General features: G+C 42.5%; 1 protein-coding gene and 1 long non-coding RNA gene across 2 annotated transcripts in view; one reads left to right on the top strand and one right to left on the bottom strand.

Annotated features, from left to right (window-relative positions):
* Positions 1-1757: 1757 nt before the first annotated feature.
* Positions 1758-10010, bottom strand: LOC116438827. Its single transcript, XR_004237936.1, has 4 exons — positions 9905-10010; positions 5467-8595; positions 4618-4755; positions 1758-2464 (listed from the first exon to the last, which is right to left on the bottom strand). It is a non-coding gene; the product is annotated as an uncharacterized LOC116438827 (long non-coding RNA).
* The window catches only part of THAP12 (THAP domain containing 12), a 21173-nt gene continuing 12842 nt past the window's right edge, over positions 9318-17648 (top strand). The window contains 2 exon segments of the mRNA XM_032097817.1: positions 9318-9680; positions 9683-9738. Coding sequence (XP_031953708.1) covers positions 9378-9680; positions 9683-9738 — 359 coding nt within the window. The 5' untranslated portion in view covers positions 9318-9377.

The raw sequence follows: 17648 nt of genomic DNA, 5'->3' as shown, positions 1-17648 counted from the left end.
TACACATTAGAAAGGGGGTTTGTATTAAGCGATTCGGGAAGTCTGTACCTCTCAAGTATCTCAGCCAGTGGGGAAAGAGAGAGGGAAATGCGGCCGGGAAATTAGGATAGAAAGGCGGCTGTGTCCTCTAACAATTTAAGAGACCCCAGGGGAATGCCCCATGGCCCCTCCCTTTATTCGAACTAAGTAACAGGACTTCTCTGTCTCCTTTTTGGACATAAACCTCTGGTGTTTGTGAATTAATTTTCCTGACACCAACACCGTGAGTGCCAGTGTTAAGAGTCCCGGGCCTGGCTGCCGTTTTGAATATTATAGTGATTATATCTTGTTTTCCTGAAGATTTCCATGAAAAGCAGTAAATGTTATCTGTTTGAAAGTCCTCAGATCAAATTAGAAATAGAAGATAAAATGTCTCTGGGGTGCAGCTGAAAAGCAATGCATCCAGTTGCGGCTGCATGTTGCAGCAAGAAAGTATAAAAGAATCCAATGCATAAAACTATCTGCAAGGAAATTGCTGGAAAATCACACCCAAACCCCTTCGGGATGAGGCTTGCTCCCGGCTCTCTATCTCACAGGGCTCCATTTTTGCTGCAGCACTTGTTTAGCATGCTTCCCGTCTTGGATGCATTCTGGACACGGGCGCCTGGGGCCAGGCAGTTTCATGAAGAGTAACGAAGGGCTCCTCCTCGTTCTGCCCTCTCCCAGAAAATCGTGTGCTACAGTTTGCTTTCAGAATGCCAGAAACAGCTGGACCTTTCCCGAGGAGGATGGATGGTGTGCACTGAATCGCAACACCTATTTCCAGCAGATCCGCAAGGGCTGTTTTTTCCACCTCCTTATAGATAGAAATGTTTCTTCCCTGTGATCACAGATGAATTTTTTCTCACTTGCAGTTTCCTATTATTCTTCACAGCGGTATAAATGTCAAGTACTTAAAAACAACTATGCTGAGCAGCACAAGACAGCTAGAATTTTTTTTTTCTCCTTTTAATGCCTTCCTAAACAAGAATAGGCTGAAGGCAAGTAGCATCATCTTTGCATACTATTGCCTAATAATGTCCTAAGATGTGCACAAATGGGAAGATGCAGGTTTGCGCCAGAAGTTGAAGTTTTCCTTGCCAGGTTAGAGACTCCACTGGAAAGGAAATCACAAATTCCAAAAATCACAGAATCCCAGACTGGTTTGGGCTGGAAAGGACCTTAAAGCTCATCCAGTTCCAAACCCCTACCATGGACAGTAACACATTCCCCTAGACCAGGTAGCTCAAAATGTGTCCTTTAGTCAAACTACTCTGGTCAATAGGAACAGGCAAGGACAGCCTTGCCACTTAACACAATATAACCTTTTAGAGGTTTATTCATCAGTTGTAACAGAGTATCAGTTTTATTGCACCCAAGATGTTTAACAGCCAGCCCCTGTATTTGTAGAATAAATTATTCCATGAGCAGAAACTACAAAACCAGCCTCTTAAAAGAAAACGTATCTAACTAAGATCTGGATTTTAGCTGCATGTTATGTTTGAGTTTGTGTGTTTATGAAAGTGCTCTGTTCTGAGTGAAATCAGTGCTGACGATGCAGCTCAGAGAGAGCAGAAATACTTTTTTCAGACCTGCTTAGTAGCTAAATTCATTAAACGTAATTAGATCTATTTCATATTTATTTTTAGCTCTCTAATTTTTTTTCCAGCACAGATGAAAGTAGCCAACAGAATCAAAAGTTACTGTGGGTAAGGTGGACAGACATACACTGACACTCATATGTTCATATGCATGTATTCAAGAAAATCGTATTTGCTTCATTTCCTTTGGCACACAGAACAGAAAAGTGATGTAAAAAATGAGTCAGTTATGTATGTATGAAGTGTCTGAAGCTGTGATTGCTGCATTTCTTCAGATGTCCTAAGATGATTTCCAAGAATATTTATTTTTATTAAGGATGAAGACCCAGACTTGGAGATGTATGAGCGGTTCAGAAAGTCCAAAAGCCAAATTTTCCTTGTAGTCAAAGCCATGATGTTACCATTTACTTCAGACTAGCCTACAATCAATTCTCCATTACCCAGAAAAACAGGAGGGCTGGGATAGTATGGACAAAGTAAAAAAATGCTCAAAGCACATAAATAATGAGTCCTGAAAAGCATAAAAAGGCCAGAGCCTTGCAGCAGTTGATCAGCTTCGATCAATAACCAAGGTTGTCCTAGCAGATGCACGAGAATTACCCCCAAGCCCAGCAGGGTCTGGTCAGGAGGGTCTTCTTGAGTCAAATCCCACATCAAATAAAAATCACTACACTGCTCTCTTAACCAGTCCAAGAACAGCACAGGTCTTTCTGTAAACCTGACGAAGGGTTATCTGGATTCAGAATGACTACACACAGCTGGCTCAGATCTCCTAGCCTAATCCAGGAGACTGAGACTTGACAGCATTTTTTTCTGCCTGAAGACCAAAATATCAAGTGTTCCAGCTATAGACGAAAAAAATCAGAAGAAAAAAAAGACAATTAGGCTTACTCAATACATACTTCATTAATACAGAAACATAGCTAAATGTCTCACATTCTCTCACTAAACTCATATAAAATGAATGAAGTCACTGTAGGTAAAGTAAGAAAATGCAGTGTGAAAATGCCAGCATTTTTTGTAGCCTTAGGTGCCTCAGAGATACTAATAATTTTCTCAGTTCTCATTACCTACATCCTCTCTCTCTGAGTCATCATTTAAGGAGGCCCAAAATTAGAGCACTTTCTGAGTGTCCATAAAGTAAAACAAAAGGCAAACTCATTGACAGCAGCATTTCATCATCTTTCCTAAGGAAGCAAAGCTCAACAGTGTAAAAAACCCACAAGTGAAATTAATTTGTTTTGTCGGTCAAGGGGAGCTAAGAACTCAAATGATCAAATCTGGTGGTGACCTGATGAGCAACACTGTGCAAGTTGTTGGGACCTCTCTTGTGCCTTCATTTCCCACTTTTATAATACATTTTACAAACTAACAACAGACAATGATACATAAAAGCTAGGCATTATTTGTAGGGTGGTGAGGCCCTGGCAGAGGCTGCCCAGAGAAGCTGTGGCTGCCCCATGGCTGGAAGTGTTCAAGGCCAGGTTGGATGGGGCTTGGAGCAAGCTGGTCTAGTGGAAGGTGTCCCTGCCTATGGCAGGGGCCTGGAACCAGACGATCTTTTAGGCCCCTTCCAACCAAAACCACCCTGGGATTCCATGATTAATTTTCTAAAAGCATACTGCTGAGTAGTCTTTTTCAGAATTTGCTCAATTATATGCATTTAAACAAAATCTGTTTCTCCTTCCAGAAAGGGAAATAAATGACCATCAATCGCTACTACTTTCTGTTATGTTCTCTACAACCCAACAACTTCATATACCCTATTGGCTTAAGTAATATGAATCTCATCAATAACACACAGTGGTCTAATTAACCACATTTTCTGATGGCCCGAGGAAGAGCTGTGATTTTCCCAGGGCAGTGATTTGTATGCAGCCTGAGTAACCAGGACAAAGCTGTGCTTCTCAGCTCTTTGGGAGCTCATAGGAAATGAATGGAGCAGCCTCGCTGTAGTTCTTGATGGGTTATTAACTGCATCTCCCCTCACATCGCTAGACCCTGATTGATACAGGTTCTGCAATGATCCTTTTTCTTCAGAACAGCCTTTCATGAGTAAAAGAGAGGTGCTTCAGCTTGGTACTATATGGGAACCAGGCACAGCTACTGCAGCTGCTGCTTCTATGAGGTAAATGGTGAATTTCCAGCTTCCAAGAGACTATGCTGGTAATTTTAAAAGTATAATTGGAAATCAGGGAAAAAAAATGTATTTGTTTCAGTCTGGCCAGAAATGGAGAAGAAGTAAGAATCCACTGTGCTTTGATACTAAGAGGAATGCAACACGGTAGATAATTTCAAATTTTAGGGAATTTAAGGATAGTTTAAAGTATCTTCCATGTCTGCCTAAGAGAGAAATATCTTAGATTTTAACAGAAGTTAATTATTTCTTGGCCTTTTTTTTGTTTCCAATGGAGTTTCCCCTTCTCCTAATAGGTTATTCAGTGACTCAATACATTTTCCTGACATAAGCATCTCTATTTTAATGTCATTCTTCTGCCCTCAGACCACTACTAAAACTCTCTTCCTCCTCAAGCACTTTCCCATCACATTTTTCCTCCTGGCTAAGAGAAAAGCAGAGCCTCAACAAACGTCCTAGGTGCTGCAGCTTGCAGAGAAGCTTTTATACACAGCCTTGTCAGACAGATTGTCACCTAGGACTATTTGTAGTTTAAATTCACAAAGGATATTTCAATTACTTTCAGCTAAAGATAGCTTGTGTTGCCAGTCAATAGCTATTTCCCCCCTCCCCCATTGTAAGTATACATATTCTATTCAACAAATGCTTTTGTTTTACAAATCCTAACAGCTTCTGAGCTGAAAGTATCTAAATTCAGCAAGCATTAAAAATTCATCAGAATGCCACTGTGTATCGAGATGAGCATCTATTTAAACACTTTGCTACACTTGAGGCAAAACCCTGACTATTAACCTCAGATAATGAAAAAAAATCACTTGTGTCATTCTGTGGCATAGCAAAGAAGGAATTAAAAGCTGGTACTTTCTGCAATCTTGGAGGTAGGATGCAAATCTCCATCCTCTTTGTGGCTTGCTGTATTGGCAAAGAACATATAAACGTGCTGGGAAGAAAGCAAAGCCACTTCTCAGAATAGGGAAGCCACTTCTCAGATTATGGAAGCTAAGGAATAAGGCGAAGTATTGAAGTTATTGCTCCACTGAGCCACTTGAGTCCTTATCTATGGCCATATAATGTGTTATACAAATGCTGGGTAATCTCTAACAAGTTTCTGCCATTCAATAGAACATAATCCCAGGTCGCCAATTAGCAGAATTAAGTCACACTGGGACCCAATTGTGCATTGTACTTTAGGGAAGCTTGCATTTCTCTTTCAAGTTGCACTTTAACCAATCAACAGACTGTCTCTCTTGCTTTAAAAGTTCAAATCAACTCACCAACAAATTAATTGCTCCTGATTTTGACTTACTATTTTTACAAGGCTGGGTATGCTATAAGATGCCTGAGGAAGGAAGTGAAATATTAAAGATTAGTATAATCCTAATGTAAGAATTAGAAATTATATCAATCCTGGAACACCTTGCAAATGGAAGTTTAAACTTACAGTATTGTTGTAGGGTGACAACAGCAATGGAAAAGAAATGCAAGCTGGTGCTGCATTTGCAAACCAGAAACTAGCATTAGTGTCACTGCAATTTTCAGTTAAAACTTTGGGCGAAAGTTCACGTGTTTTAAGAGGTTGATGTTAACACTGGGGATTAGCAAGGCTTGTGCAGACAAATAAAGACAACTCTGAGCTGGGGCAAGCAAATAGGGAAAAGAGATGACTCAGACACTCACTCCTGACTCCTTCATGGTGGCGTAATTTCGTACCTGCAGCACAGCACGGAGTGGGGAGGCTGTGATCTTGGGCTGGCTGGAGCTTCAGAAACTGCAGCAGCTCAGCTGGAAGCCTGAACTAAGTGCAGCTGCTTGGAATTCAGATGGCTGCTTCCCTCTGCAGCAGGGAAGTAGCTGTAGCCCAGAATACACAGCTGAGTAAAAAGAGTAAGAAGTAGAGCAGATAAGAATACAGACAACCTGTGCACAAAACCATGGTTTTTGGGCAGATCCTCACATCAAAGTCCAGTGCTGCAAAGACAATGGCCCTCTGGGTTTCCTCATAAAGAATATCTGATAGAACACCTATGAAAATCAACATTCTTTGAATCAGAACCATGAAAAGAAAAAAGATCCCAGTGAAACAGGGAAAATGCAATGGGAATTGGGTCTGATAACCTTTTAATATCATCACAGACATTGTTAATTTTTATTTGCAAAAAGCTAACCTCAAGGGAGGAGCTGGGATGCTGCATTACTGTAACTTAGGTGGGGGTTGTGTTTTGGCCACTAGTATTGCTTACTCAGCCTGCATTCACCTGTCCCCAGAGGTCTGACACACACTGTATGCAAGACTTGGTTAGCTCTCCACTTTTGCTCCCAGTTCTCCAGAACAGCAGGTAAATGCTGGACAGTATTTATTACAGTTACCTGTGAATAGATACTTCTGGATACAAATCTACAAAACTAGCTCTGTGGGATTAGCCTGATGCCCACTTAGGTCTTACACTCAGGTTATTCCAACAACAGGGCTGTAAGGCTTGCAAGAGAAATGTAGTAGTAAAAAGAATCATGGAAGCATTTCAGACTTTAAAATATTCTCTTGCAAATAAATTTTTCAATAGGCAGGAAACCTGCAGGAGTAGACCATCACACTTCAACAGTACTCTCAGAAAATTAAGGCATACCAACTTTCACCTTTGGGAAAGAGACATACAGTCCATTTCCAGAAGCACACAGAAAAGGTTATTTTATACCCACTATTATGTGAAAGAAAATCCTGTATTTAAGACACAGCTAACCTCTGAAGACACAACAAAGAAAAAAAGCGACTAAAAAAAAAAATACACGTGAAACACACAAATTCCTTTAAGAATAATTTATCAGAATACAGATTATATGTTCAACACTAATACAGTATATAATCCCTGTTCAATGTTCAATAGACATACTTGGAAACATACTGTGAATAGGACTTAAATAATCAAGAGATTGTTTAAAACACAAAATCACCAGCATACAAATTATATATGTACACTTCAGAGGCTACTGTGCAGGAAAAATGGTTTCAGGGATTTCTGCACTCTACAGAGAAAATAATTTTTGAAATTTCCAACTAAGTAGTAATGTAAACTAATTTTTAAAAAAGTGCTTCTAGTATTACTACTGGGTTTTGAGAAACTATTGAGTCCATTTTCTTCCCATTACATAGAAAGCACTTAAGAATTAGTCTTCATATAAAAAATCACCAGCCAGCAGACCTCAGTAAGACCACTTTATAAACAAAGCCTTGCCTTCATTTCATTAGGAAAGGCTCCTATGCAAATATACACACATCTGGAAGGTAACAGCCATAACATACTTGTATAGTGCTTCAAATGACACAATCAATATCAACTGAGACTTTGGTCAGAAGTGGCAGCTCAGAAATATGTGCAATGGCTAATTTCATTTTAATACTGCCATGATAACATTCTGGTCTGGCTTGCTCAGAGCCCCAAAAAGGAGTTTAGAATGCAAGTACTTTTGTTTGGTGAAGCAATTGGGAGGAGAAAAGGTCTTTCAATATTGGGCAGAAGATACCATTTTCTTATTAGTTATGTGAGAAGTAATTTTTTCCTACTGAAATAGATTTTAAATGTTTTAGAATTCACTCTAACATTATGCAACCGTGCTCCTATACTATTACTACAATTGAAAATGATCCTGCTCTCTTTTTTGTGTTCCCTTGTATCAGCATGAACATTTATGCAACCTGCACCGCAGATCAGACGGCAGCTACCTGGACTAAATCTAACCTAAATTAGCTTATTTTTAAAAAGATTACTTATCTGATCAACTAATTTAAACAGTTCACTGTCCATGAATGCTTGTGACTGCCCAGTAAAGTCAAACCAGTGGGTGCAGCCACAGTGATCTTGAGCATTAGCTTAAATGATTACTCAAAACTACTTCAGCTGCATATCTAAGTTAGAATTCAGGAAAACGATTAACACCAAATAAACTGATGTTATTATAATTGGTCAAGAGCACTTGATGACAAGACTTCCTCATGTAAAAGACAGCTTTAATCCTGCTCATATTAAACAAAGAAAGCTTAAAATATTTGAAGCTCAGAAGGAATCAAATGAGTAGGGGTTTTTTTGTTATTTTTCCTTTATGCACTCTTTTGAAAACACACTTTTGACTGTTTTGTGTCTTCGGATTATCCTTCCTAAAGCCCAACACATCTCCAGGACAGGAGGACGTTTATGTGAAGATATGTAAAGGATGTATCACAGCTGAATTCTTAAAACTACAGCAGTATTACGCCTAAAATAATCATCACTTGCCACCAGCATTTATAATTTCACAGCAGCTCTGCCTACTTTTAAACAGGAAATATTTGGTGAGGGAGCCCTTACCTACTTCCTACCATCCAGTTTTCTGTATACTGGTTTTTTTCTAAGCTTTTTTTTATTTTTACCTAATAATGACTTCAGACCAGGTACAACCTCTATCTAATTATTCCATTACTTAAAAGCTTGTGGCTTTTACCATTATCTCTTCAACTACCTGAAAGGAGGTTTTAGCCAGGTGGGGATTGGCCTCTTCTGCCAGGAAAACCAGCGACAGGATGAGAAGACATGGTCTTAAGCTGTGCCAGGGAAGGTTGAGGTTAGACATCAGGAGGAATTTTTTTCACAGAAAGGGTGATTAGATATTGGAAAGGCTTGCCCAGGCAGGTGGTAGAGTCACTGTTCCTGGGGATGTTTAAGGAAAGCCTGGATGTGCTCTGGTCTACTTGACAAGGTTATGAACGGTGATAGGCTGGACTCGATGATCGCAGAGGTCTTTTCCAACCTAACTGATTCGTGATTCTGTGTGTGATTATCCATCAGGCTGCAGAGTAATGACATCCTCCTAGAGCCAAACAAAAGAAAATAAGACAAGAGAACAATGTTATGGCCTTGATGTCCACCCTACGCCTGGTTTTAAAGCAGACACAGCGTAGCACATGTACAGATGGGGAGCAGCCCCAGCAGAAGGATGCCAGCCCCGCCCTGCTCCACTCACCCACCCCTCTGAGAGTCTCCTCACGGAGGAAACTAAGGGAAACTTAGCCACAAATGATCAGAACTGTAACAATGAGGCTGGCCGGCTGGAGACCTGTGGGTGGTGACTAGAAGCTGTAAGCAAAGAGAGGGAAACCAGTCGTGGAGTTTATGGGGGAACTGGAGGTACTGTGGTTGGAAACTGGAGGTTAGATGAGAAAATTACGTAGGGCTCCAAATACATGAATGAAAAAAAAGGGATAATGTGGCAGGAGAGAGCAGGAAGACCGGACTGACATGAATAAGTTGGAGCGGAGAAGAAAGAGCTGCGGAGGTTAAAAAAGTGCTTGTCTGTTATGACGTCAAAAAAATGTTATGATCTCCCTCCTACACTGTGTTTTGGAGTGGCCACGGTGTAACACACGTATGGCGTCACACACGAGCACACGGCATCACATGTACGGCGCAACGCGCGCAAATGCACATGCCGTAACAAACACACGGCGTAACACAGAGACACACCCGGGGTAACACAGGCACGGTGTAATGACCACACGCCGTGTAACACACACAGCAGCACACAAACACATCCCGCTCCCCCGCGCATGCGCTCCCCCGTCTTGTCCGCTCCCCGCGCGCACGCGCAGGGACATGCCGTGCCCGCGGCGGGCGCGCGCGGTGCAGTGTGGGAAGGAGGCGGCCCCGGCCCGGCGGAGCGCGGCGCTGAATCCTCCCGGCCGCTCACAGCACTGTGGAGCCGCTTCTCGCCCTCCCTCCCCTCCGGCCGCCGCCACCACCACCGCCGCCGCCGCCGCCTCCTCCTCCTTCTCCTCCACCCCACACAACGCACCCTCCTCCCCCCCCTCCCCCTCCCCCTCCCTCCCGCCGGCCCGCGGATTTAAAGGGCCGGCCGGGGGAACCATGCCGAACTTCTGCGCGGCGCCCAACTGCAACCCGCAAGAGCAACCCAGTCCGACCTGGCCTTCTTCCGCTTTCCCCGGGACCCGGCCAGGTGAGACCACCTCGGGAGGCACAGGCTGGGGGAGGAGCGCCCGGCTCTCCCCCTCAGGCCCCGCTGGCCCACAGCGCTGCCTGCCTGAGACACCACGCCGGGGAGGCGGCTCCCTCCCTCCTACTCGCTCTACTTCCCCCGCACCTCTCTCTCCGCGCCTTCTTACCCGCAGGGCCGGCGGGCGCTCGGAGCTCCGGTGGTGCCTGCGGAGGCCGCGCTCGCTGTGGCGCCGGCGGGGCGGGGCCGCGGGACCCTCCGGGCTGTGGCGGGCGGGCGGCTGCGCCTGCGCCGGGACGGCCGCGGCTGCGGCTTGCCGCCCCTCGGGGGAGTGGTGGGATGGGAGCGGTGTCGCTTCGGGACGTGGCGGGGAGGGGGTGCCTGGCCGAGAGGGGACTAGGGGCTGCCTGGCTGTGGGCAGGGTGGGGTGGTAGTTGTGTGTGAGGCGGTGCAGATGGGATGTATGTCTGTGAGAGGTTGTGGGGCAGCTGGAGGGTGCCGGAGCCATGGGCTGAGGTGGGGGAGCTCTACACTGTGGGGAGCCCGCGCAGGTTCTGCACTGGCTCAAGCAGTGAAGGTCTATCAGTCCTGCTCTGTATTAGGCGATGTGGTGCTGGACGATGAGGTGTGTGCGTGGCAAATGCGACACAGGAGCTGTCAGAGGATTGCTGGGATGGTGGCAAAGCATCATGAGCAATAGCAGAAGTGATGGGAGAAAGGGGTGAAATGGGTGGAAAGTGGGGCTGGTGTACTGGTAGAGCAAAAAGTATGTGAGTGAGAGACAGTGAAAAATAAATCATGTACTTAGACACAGAAACTCCCATGTAAAAGGTCACCCTTAAATCGAGATAACACTCTTAAAATCACTTGATTTAACATGATGCCCACAATTTTGAAAGGTGCATAGGCATAGAGCAATATCAGTTATCTCTCTTCTAAGAGTAGGTAGTTAAGGCTGAATTTTTTTATGATTTATACATGATATTTGTTTGCTTCCTTCCTTGAAGCTGCTTGGCCTGATCTTTGGAAAAATCAAAACCCCATGGGAATTATGCATATGCAGTATTTTCTAAGGAAATAGACCCTCCAAGCGATTTCAAGTGAAGATACGAAAAACTTCTATAGGTAGTAGCTGCTCTCTAAAGCTGTGATTTCAGATATGTTACGAAGTTCTCTTGGATGAATGCAATGCTTTGCCATAAAACTTGGCTATCCAGACCTCTTCGTGATGCCTAGTACATGCAAGGTATTGTAGTACAATCCATATTCCATATGCTTTTTCTTTTAATAAGAACTGAAATCAAAGTGGTTGGGTACCTATTCTTTCATTTGTATGATTTGCTCCTGCTGTTGTCTCTTTCTACCTTCTGTCCTGTGAGACCCTCAGGAACTCACACAAAGGAATGTCTGCTGTTTGTGTGGAATTGAAGAAATTCGGTGCTGTCTCAGCTTCAGTCTCAATTTGTAAAGAGGTCCATGCTGTAAAATGTGAGTCACATCAAGCTGTGCAGAATTGGTTAATAGGTGACAGTTTATTGTATGAAGAAAATAGCCTCTAGAGTTTATAATTTTTCTATGGAAAGACATTTTGAATGAGTGTTTTCCATGGTAGCAGTGCGGAGATATAGTTAAATGTGTGCAATTAAATGATTACATATTAAAGATTTACTTTTTTGAAACCGTATTTTATAAACTCTAGGATGGTTTAGGTTGGAAGGAACCTTAAAGCTCATCTCGTTCCAAGCCACAGGCAGGTACACCTTCCATTAGACCGCCTTGCTCCCAGCCCCATCCAGCCTGGCCTTGGAACATGTCCACGAATGGGGCAGCTTCATCTTCTCTGGGCAACCTGTGCCAGGGCCTCCAAACCCTCATTGTAAAATATTTCCTCCATATATCTAACCTAAATTTCCTCTCTTACAGTCTGAAGCCATTCCCCCTTGTCCTGTCACTACAGTTCCTGATGCAGAGTCTCTCTCTGACTTCCCTGTAAGGCTCCTTCAGACACTTGAAGTTGCTGTGAGGTCTCTACACAACCTTCTCTTCTCCAGGCTGAACAGCCACAACTTTCTTGTCCTGTCTCCATAGGGAGGTGCTCCAGTCCTCTTACTGACACTGAACCGTGCCATAAATCAAATCCCTCCTGATGGGAGAGAATTTTCTAAAAGTCCTTGCAAGGCGTTTCAAAGATAAACCAAGACTTTTCCTGGAGTTTCAGTGTTGCCGCATAGTTGTTTATTAAGTCTTATCAGAGGAACAGAGCCACTAGCGTGACCCAGGTACAGCATAGAGCACAGAAAGCAGGAGAGAAGTCTAATTATGAAGATTTACATGGCCTTTTAAAGATAATTTAACCAATAGTTACTAAAAACGTATATTATTTCACTTTCCTACCAATTATTCAGTAACACGGGCAGGAACTGCGGAGTTCTCTATCCAATCACTCCAAACTACTTTTACTGCAAAACATGGAGTAGTAGAAGAAGAAAAAGAAGGTTTAGAGAACAACAACAATTCTCCATTTTGATATTTTTTACTCTTACCTATTTACTACAAAGAGAAGCCCAAAACCTCTAAATTTTTCACCCTGTGACAGTCTTACACAGTAGTTGCGGGAGCTTGGGGTGGGTCGGACGGTCGGGACGGATGGAGATCTCTGAAGTCAGATCTTGGAACATGCGGTTTATTGCAAAGGGCGTGGGTACAGGGGCACTGCTTAGAGCTGCCAGACTCAGCTCGGAGCAGGCCCAGGAGAGCAAGAGAGTAAGCGGGTAAGTAAAGAGAGAGAGAGAGCGAGAGGAATGAGAGTGAAAAAGAAGTGATGAAGTCCTGGTTACAATACAATAAATCATCTTCTGTACTGAATATTCTAATTGTCACTAACCAATCTAATACAAGATACAAATCCTATAGCATTTACATACAGCCTATAAGAGTTCTTATATTACCATAGAGTGTTACATCTTAACTTCTAAAAACTACTCTTTGGACCCCTTCTGCTGAGCTAGTAGGGTCTGCTCTGACCCTTGGACCTGCCTGCAAGCAGAGGGTATTGTTCAATCAAGAGGGGATTACCTTCAGTCGGCCATACCATTGTTTTCCAGTTGTTCAGTAACTAAGATTTGGTAATTCAAAAGTGGCTTTCATTTCGATGTCGCCTGTAGTTTTCATATTCCCAAAATCTTTTGTCAGGCAATCATATTTATAAGGCTTTCCTGTTTCATCTTCCCCAACAAGTAGTCTATCACCTAAGTCACACCACCGTATTTTCTAGTTCTTGTCTGATTGTTGGTAATTTTTCCCAAGGTTGGAGGTTAAAACAGTGTTGTTCAGGGGGGTAAGAACCCTTAAAAACTGGCAGAGAAATATTCTCGGCACTCTGGGTTCCTACATCTTACCAACTTTGTGGTCTCCTCTGAACTTGGTCCAACATTTCCATGTCTTTCTTTATATTGGGGCATACTGTACACAGTATTTCAGATGGGGTCTCAAAAGAGCGTAGTAGAGCAGCAGAATCCTCTGTCCAAAGGAAGGAGAAACTGTGAGCATCTTTGTGCTCTTAAAAACAGTCAGTGACAAAGATAATGTTCTAAGTTCTCTAGAGGTTCCCCCCCTTAATATCTTACGACTTTCTCTCCAAAGTTGATAATATATTCTATTTTACCCACAGCATTTAGAAACTGATAAATCCATGCATCCTTTTGGTTTTACAGACTTGAAGGTGTTGGTTTATTCTGTGGGTTGATGTACAGCACTCTGCAGATGGAAATGACAATGTGTTCCTTGTACTGCTTGCTCTCACTTTTATAGGTCAGACTGGGATGGTGAGCAAAGTACTTTGTGCCAAAATGTTATTTGCACTTGGCAGCTTATGGTGGGAAAGTTGAAAGTAAAGTTGTTAGAATACATCTTAAAATAAATTTTAATTTTAAAAAATCTTTGATGGCAAATGGATAGTCCCAGGTAAATTGTTTCTATTACCTTACTGTTTTCAATGTTTCCATAATAGCTGGGTAATTGCCTTTAGTGTTTTCCCAGTTCAGTGCTAAGCAGTTCCAGTTAGACACTCCAAGTCTGATCTTTCAGGTATTAGGAAGTTAGTGAGAGCTAACCTGTTAAGACTACCTTCTTTCATTGTGGCTGCTTGAGACGATAAAGGGTTCAGAGATCAGCCTTTGGAAAGGAACCACCAGCATTTAATGGGTGGGATGTTGTCTTTTCAAATCAAACTAGTATAAGTAGCCTCTGTTACCTCCATAAGGTTGTGTATTTTATAGTGTTATGCAGTCTAGGCAGTGATCCCCACAGTAAGATGTTTGCTTAACTTTCATCTGTGATTGTGGCTCTGTTCATCATGGTGGCTTGAGTTACAGTTGAGATATGAGAGTTTAGAACAAAATACTTCTTAAGCAAAGAGCATGTTCTATTGCAGTTGACCAGTACTGAGGCAATGGCTGCACCTCCGTAAAATGCCATTTCAACTTCCATGAGATGCCAGCTGATCTCTGAAAATGTAAAGTTTGTGACTGAAGAAACCTTCTTAAAAAGCTAATGAGCAATGCCTAAGTGGTATTAAGGAAACTTTCCTGCCTGATCATTCAGGAGCCACTGTGGGAGTCAAATTTTTGTGAACGAAGCCTCTCCAGGGCAGGTGGCTCCAGTGAAGCAAAGAGTGCTGTTTGACTCCTTGGACATGCCTACAGTCATGGTGGCAGACAAGTTTTCCTTTCAGCCTCAAGCTTGGGTTTTTTGTAGCAGAGTGTCAGATGTCTGATTCCTTTCAGCACTTTAATCATAACATAATAACAGCTTGAACTGATGCTTCTGGGGATTGACCCTGAACCAAGAAATCCCTGGGCTTTTATATAATCCCTGGGCATATATGTCTGTGCACCCATTCTGTAACTGCTGCCTTTATGTACAGCATTATTCAAAGTAACAAGTATAACAAAGCTAACAGGATTACCAGGGTAGAGTACAACATTATAGATTCCTGTGAACAAATACTTAAATGATTACCAATATAAAATCACAATCAACTGGTTGACCATCCACTACTTGTTTGATGTGAGAATGGTGTATCCAGTTTCCTTACCTAAAACTTAACAGCAAAGAGTATATGACAGTGTATGGTCCCTCCTATTTAAGTTCCAATTTGGATTTTCCTGAAAATACCTTAATTAATCCTTCCTCTCTAGGTTGTATGTCATGTAGCTGTATTTTATTTTATTTATCATTTATTACTTTGTGTGAAGTGGTCTCCAACCATTTATTTTCTAAGAGGCTGGTCTGAGGTATAATTTTCTGCCCAAATACTATTCCTGTTGATGACCACTCTAGAGGTTGGTGAGAGTTATGTCCAATATCTTGCTATCCCATAGTACTACTCCTAAACTCCAGGCCATTTTAAATCTACCTGACTACAAGTTTGAGCAGTTTTATTATTTCTTTGTTTCACAGGAGCCTTTGGTATGAGCTGGACAGTGTACTAGAGCAATTTCTCTTGTAAGCTTGCTAGCTTCCAGCACCACTTGTATTTCAGTTCCATTAGATACATTCTTTTCTGCCAAGGTAAAGAACTCTGGTTCTTTCCATAGCACAGAGATTGTATGACACTCTTCAAAAGCATATTTAGAATTAGTATAGTCACTCATTAATTACATCCCCACCAGGCTGCTCTTCCTAACGCAGGTCAATTCAGCTCCTTGGGCATTCACGAAGGGTTGTAAAGGTTCTGCTTCAGGTGCCTCAAAGTTTTTCATCCCTATGTAGGCTGTGTGTCATTTTCCGTTCATGTATGAAGATCCATTGGAGAATGGGATTAGATCCAAGTTCTCTAGAGATTGATCATGCGTATCTCCCTGTAGGTGGCTGGAGTGAAACACTACCTGAGCACATCATGATGCAGCTCACTATTGAAGGGAACAGGAAATAAAGTTGCTGGATTAAAAAAAAAATCTCAAAATAATATGTATATTTAAAATAATTTATTCACAACTATATGCTCTCTGTGGGGATGATGCTTGTGAAGCATGTTTAAGAATCATGTCCACTTAATGTACACATAGTTGTTGGGTGACTCAGACCTAAGTCTGCTCCTTTTCATGGTAATTGCTGTTGCTGCTATTGCTTTTGACATAGGAATTATTCCCTGCTGCTACAGCATCCAGTTGAGTTGAGTAATGACTCAGGGCAGCGATGTGGATATAGGTTTTGAGTAAGGACTTCACAAGCTCCATAAGCCTGTCTTCTCATGCAAAAATAGTTCAAAAGGCCTTGGAGTAATCTGGCAATCCCAATGCCAGAGCAAAGCTAAAACTCCTTTTAATAGCTTGGAAAGCTTTTTCTGTTTCTGGACCCCACTGCACAGGCTCCACATCCTCTGTCTTGGTAGTGTTAAGGAATCCATTCACTGCTGGCAGCTCAGAGGCAGCTGCAGTGCCAGCTGCAGATGGAGCTCTGGAGGCATGAGGCAACTGCCGACCCTTTGCCCAACAAAACGGCACAGGGACCTGTGGCACAGCCAAGCAAATGGATGCTCTGAGACACTGCAGGAGTTGACGAGACCCAAACTTTCCCACACTTAGACTGGCAAGAGGACTTAGACTTGTTTGGGGTCCCTTCTCGGAGGCACCATCTTGAGCTGCCATTTTACTGCACTGTGATGAAATTATTTTAAGGATTGATATAACTGAAACTGTGCTATGGGAAACCTAGGGTCAAGCTGCTGAGGAAACTCAGTCTGACTATGGGAGTGTGGAGCATGGAGCTGCCAAGGGGCCTTGGTCCCAGCTCAGGTGGTGCGAGTGATAGCCGGAGTGGCTCCTGGGTGGTCTGACAGGGAAGTTTCCTTAGCAGTACTCTCTGCCAATGATTTACTGAGCTGCTTTACCCCGGTATATCCAGAGTCTGCCATATCTTTCTACCTCTAAGAAATCCTCACAACTGTTCTTTTTTTGTTACTGGTTGAGTAACCACAGCCTGGTTACCATATCCTGGACTTTTTCTGGGTCTCCTAATCTTTGTCCTTTTGTTAATATAAATCCTAAATGTTTTACTTCCTGACAACACGGCTGAAGCTTACAGAGATGCATAGTGGCCTTTTCCTGCTAAAGCAGTGCATAGACAAATAGTATCTTTCGATCTTCATATGCCTTGCTGGCAAGTAACAAATCATCTACATATTGTACAAGTATAAATTCACATGGTAGTTTTATACCTTATTGCATTGTAGTAGGTGTCAAAATTCTCTGCATGTTTAATAGACCTAACTGTCTACCTCCTGAAGACCGCAACAGAACTTTAAAGCATTTTCTTATATCTACTTTTTTTTTTTTTTTTTAATTAACGGAAGTTTTTTCCTTTTCTTTTTGCTGAAGAGGCAATATAAAGTCTTAGGCAACAAAACACCAGTTCCCTGCTCAGACAGGACCCTTTGCATATCTTTGTCCTGGATGAAAATGAAACTGTGTCCTCCAAGTTAATATAAATAACATTGTTTTGAAAAGTAAAAAGATTTCCTGCTGCTGTGACTGTGCTGCTAACCTGGGTCACACAGGCGATGCTTGCCATTTATGGATAACACCAAATATTCTTGAGACAACAACTGTTCTCTTTATTCTAGAGAAAGTAATTTACCTCTTACCTATGTAAAAATCCTCTTACCTATATAAATGTATATGTCTAAAATATGCATTAATAAATATGCTTTAAAACCATACACAAAATTACCACCATTATAAGCAAGTACTAGTCTACAGAAAATCTCACATTTGTACAAAACGTGCTGGAGAACTGCTGCTGGAGAACCGGTTCTTGGCATGGTACTTCAAACTGACACCCTGACAATCCATCCAAATAGCTACAACCAAATCTGAATTCACAAAAAGGATAACTTTTCCGTAAAAAAGGAC

Source organism: Corvus moneduloides, chromosome 2 (assembly GCF_009650955.1).
Source record: "Corvus moneduloides isolate bCorMon1 chromosome 2, bCorMon1.pri, whole genome shotgun sequence".
NCBI lineage: Eukaryota > Metazoa > Chordata > Aves > Passeriformes > Corvidae > Corvus > Corvus moneduloides.
This window is presented reverse-complemented; position numbering and strand designations above follow the sequence as displayed.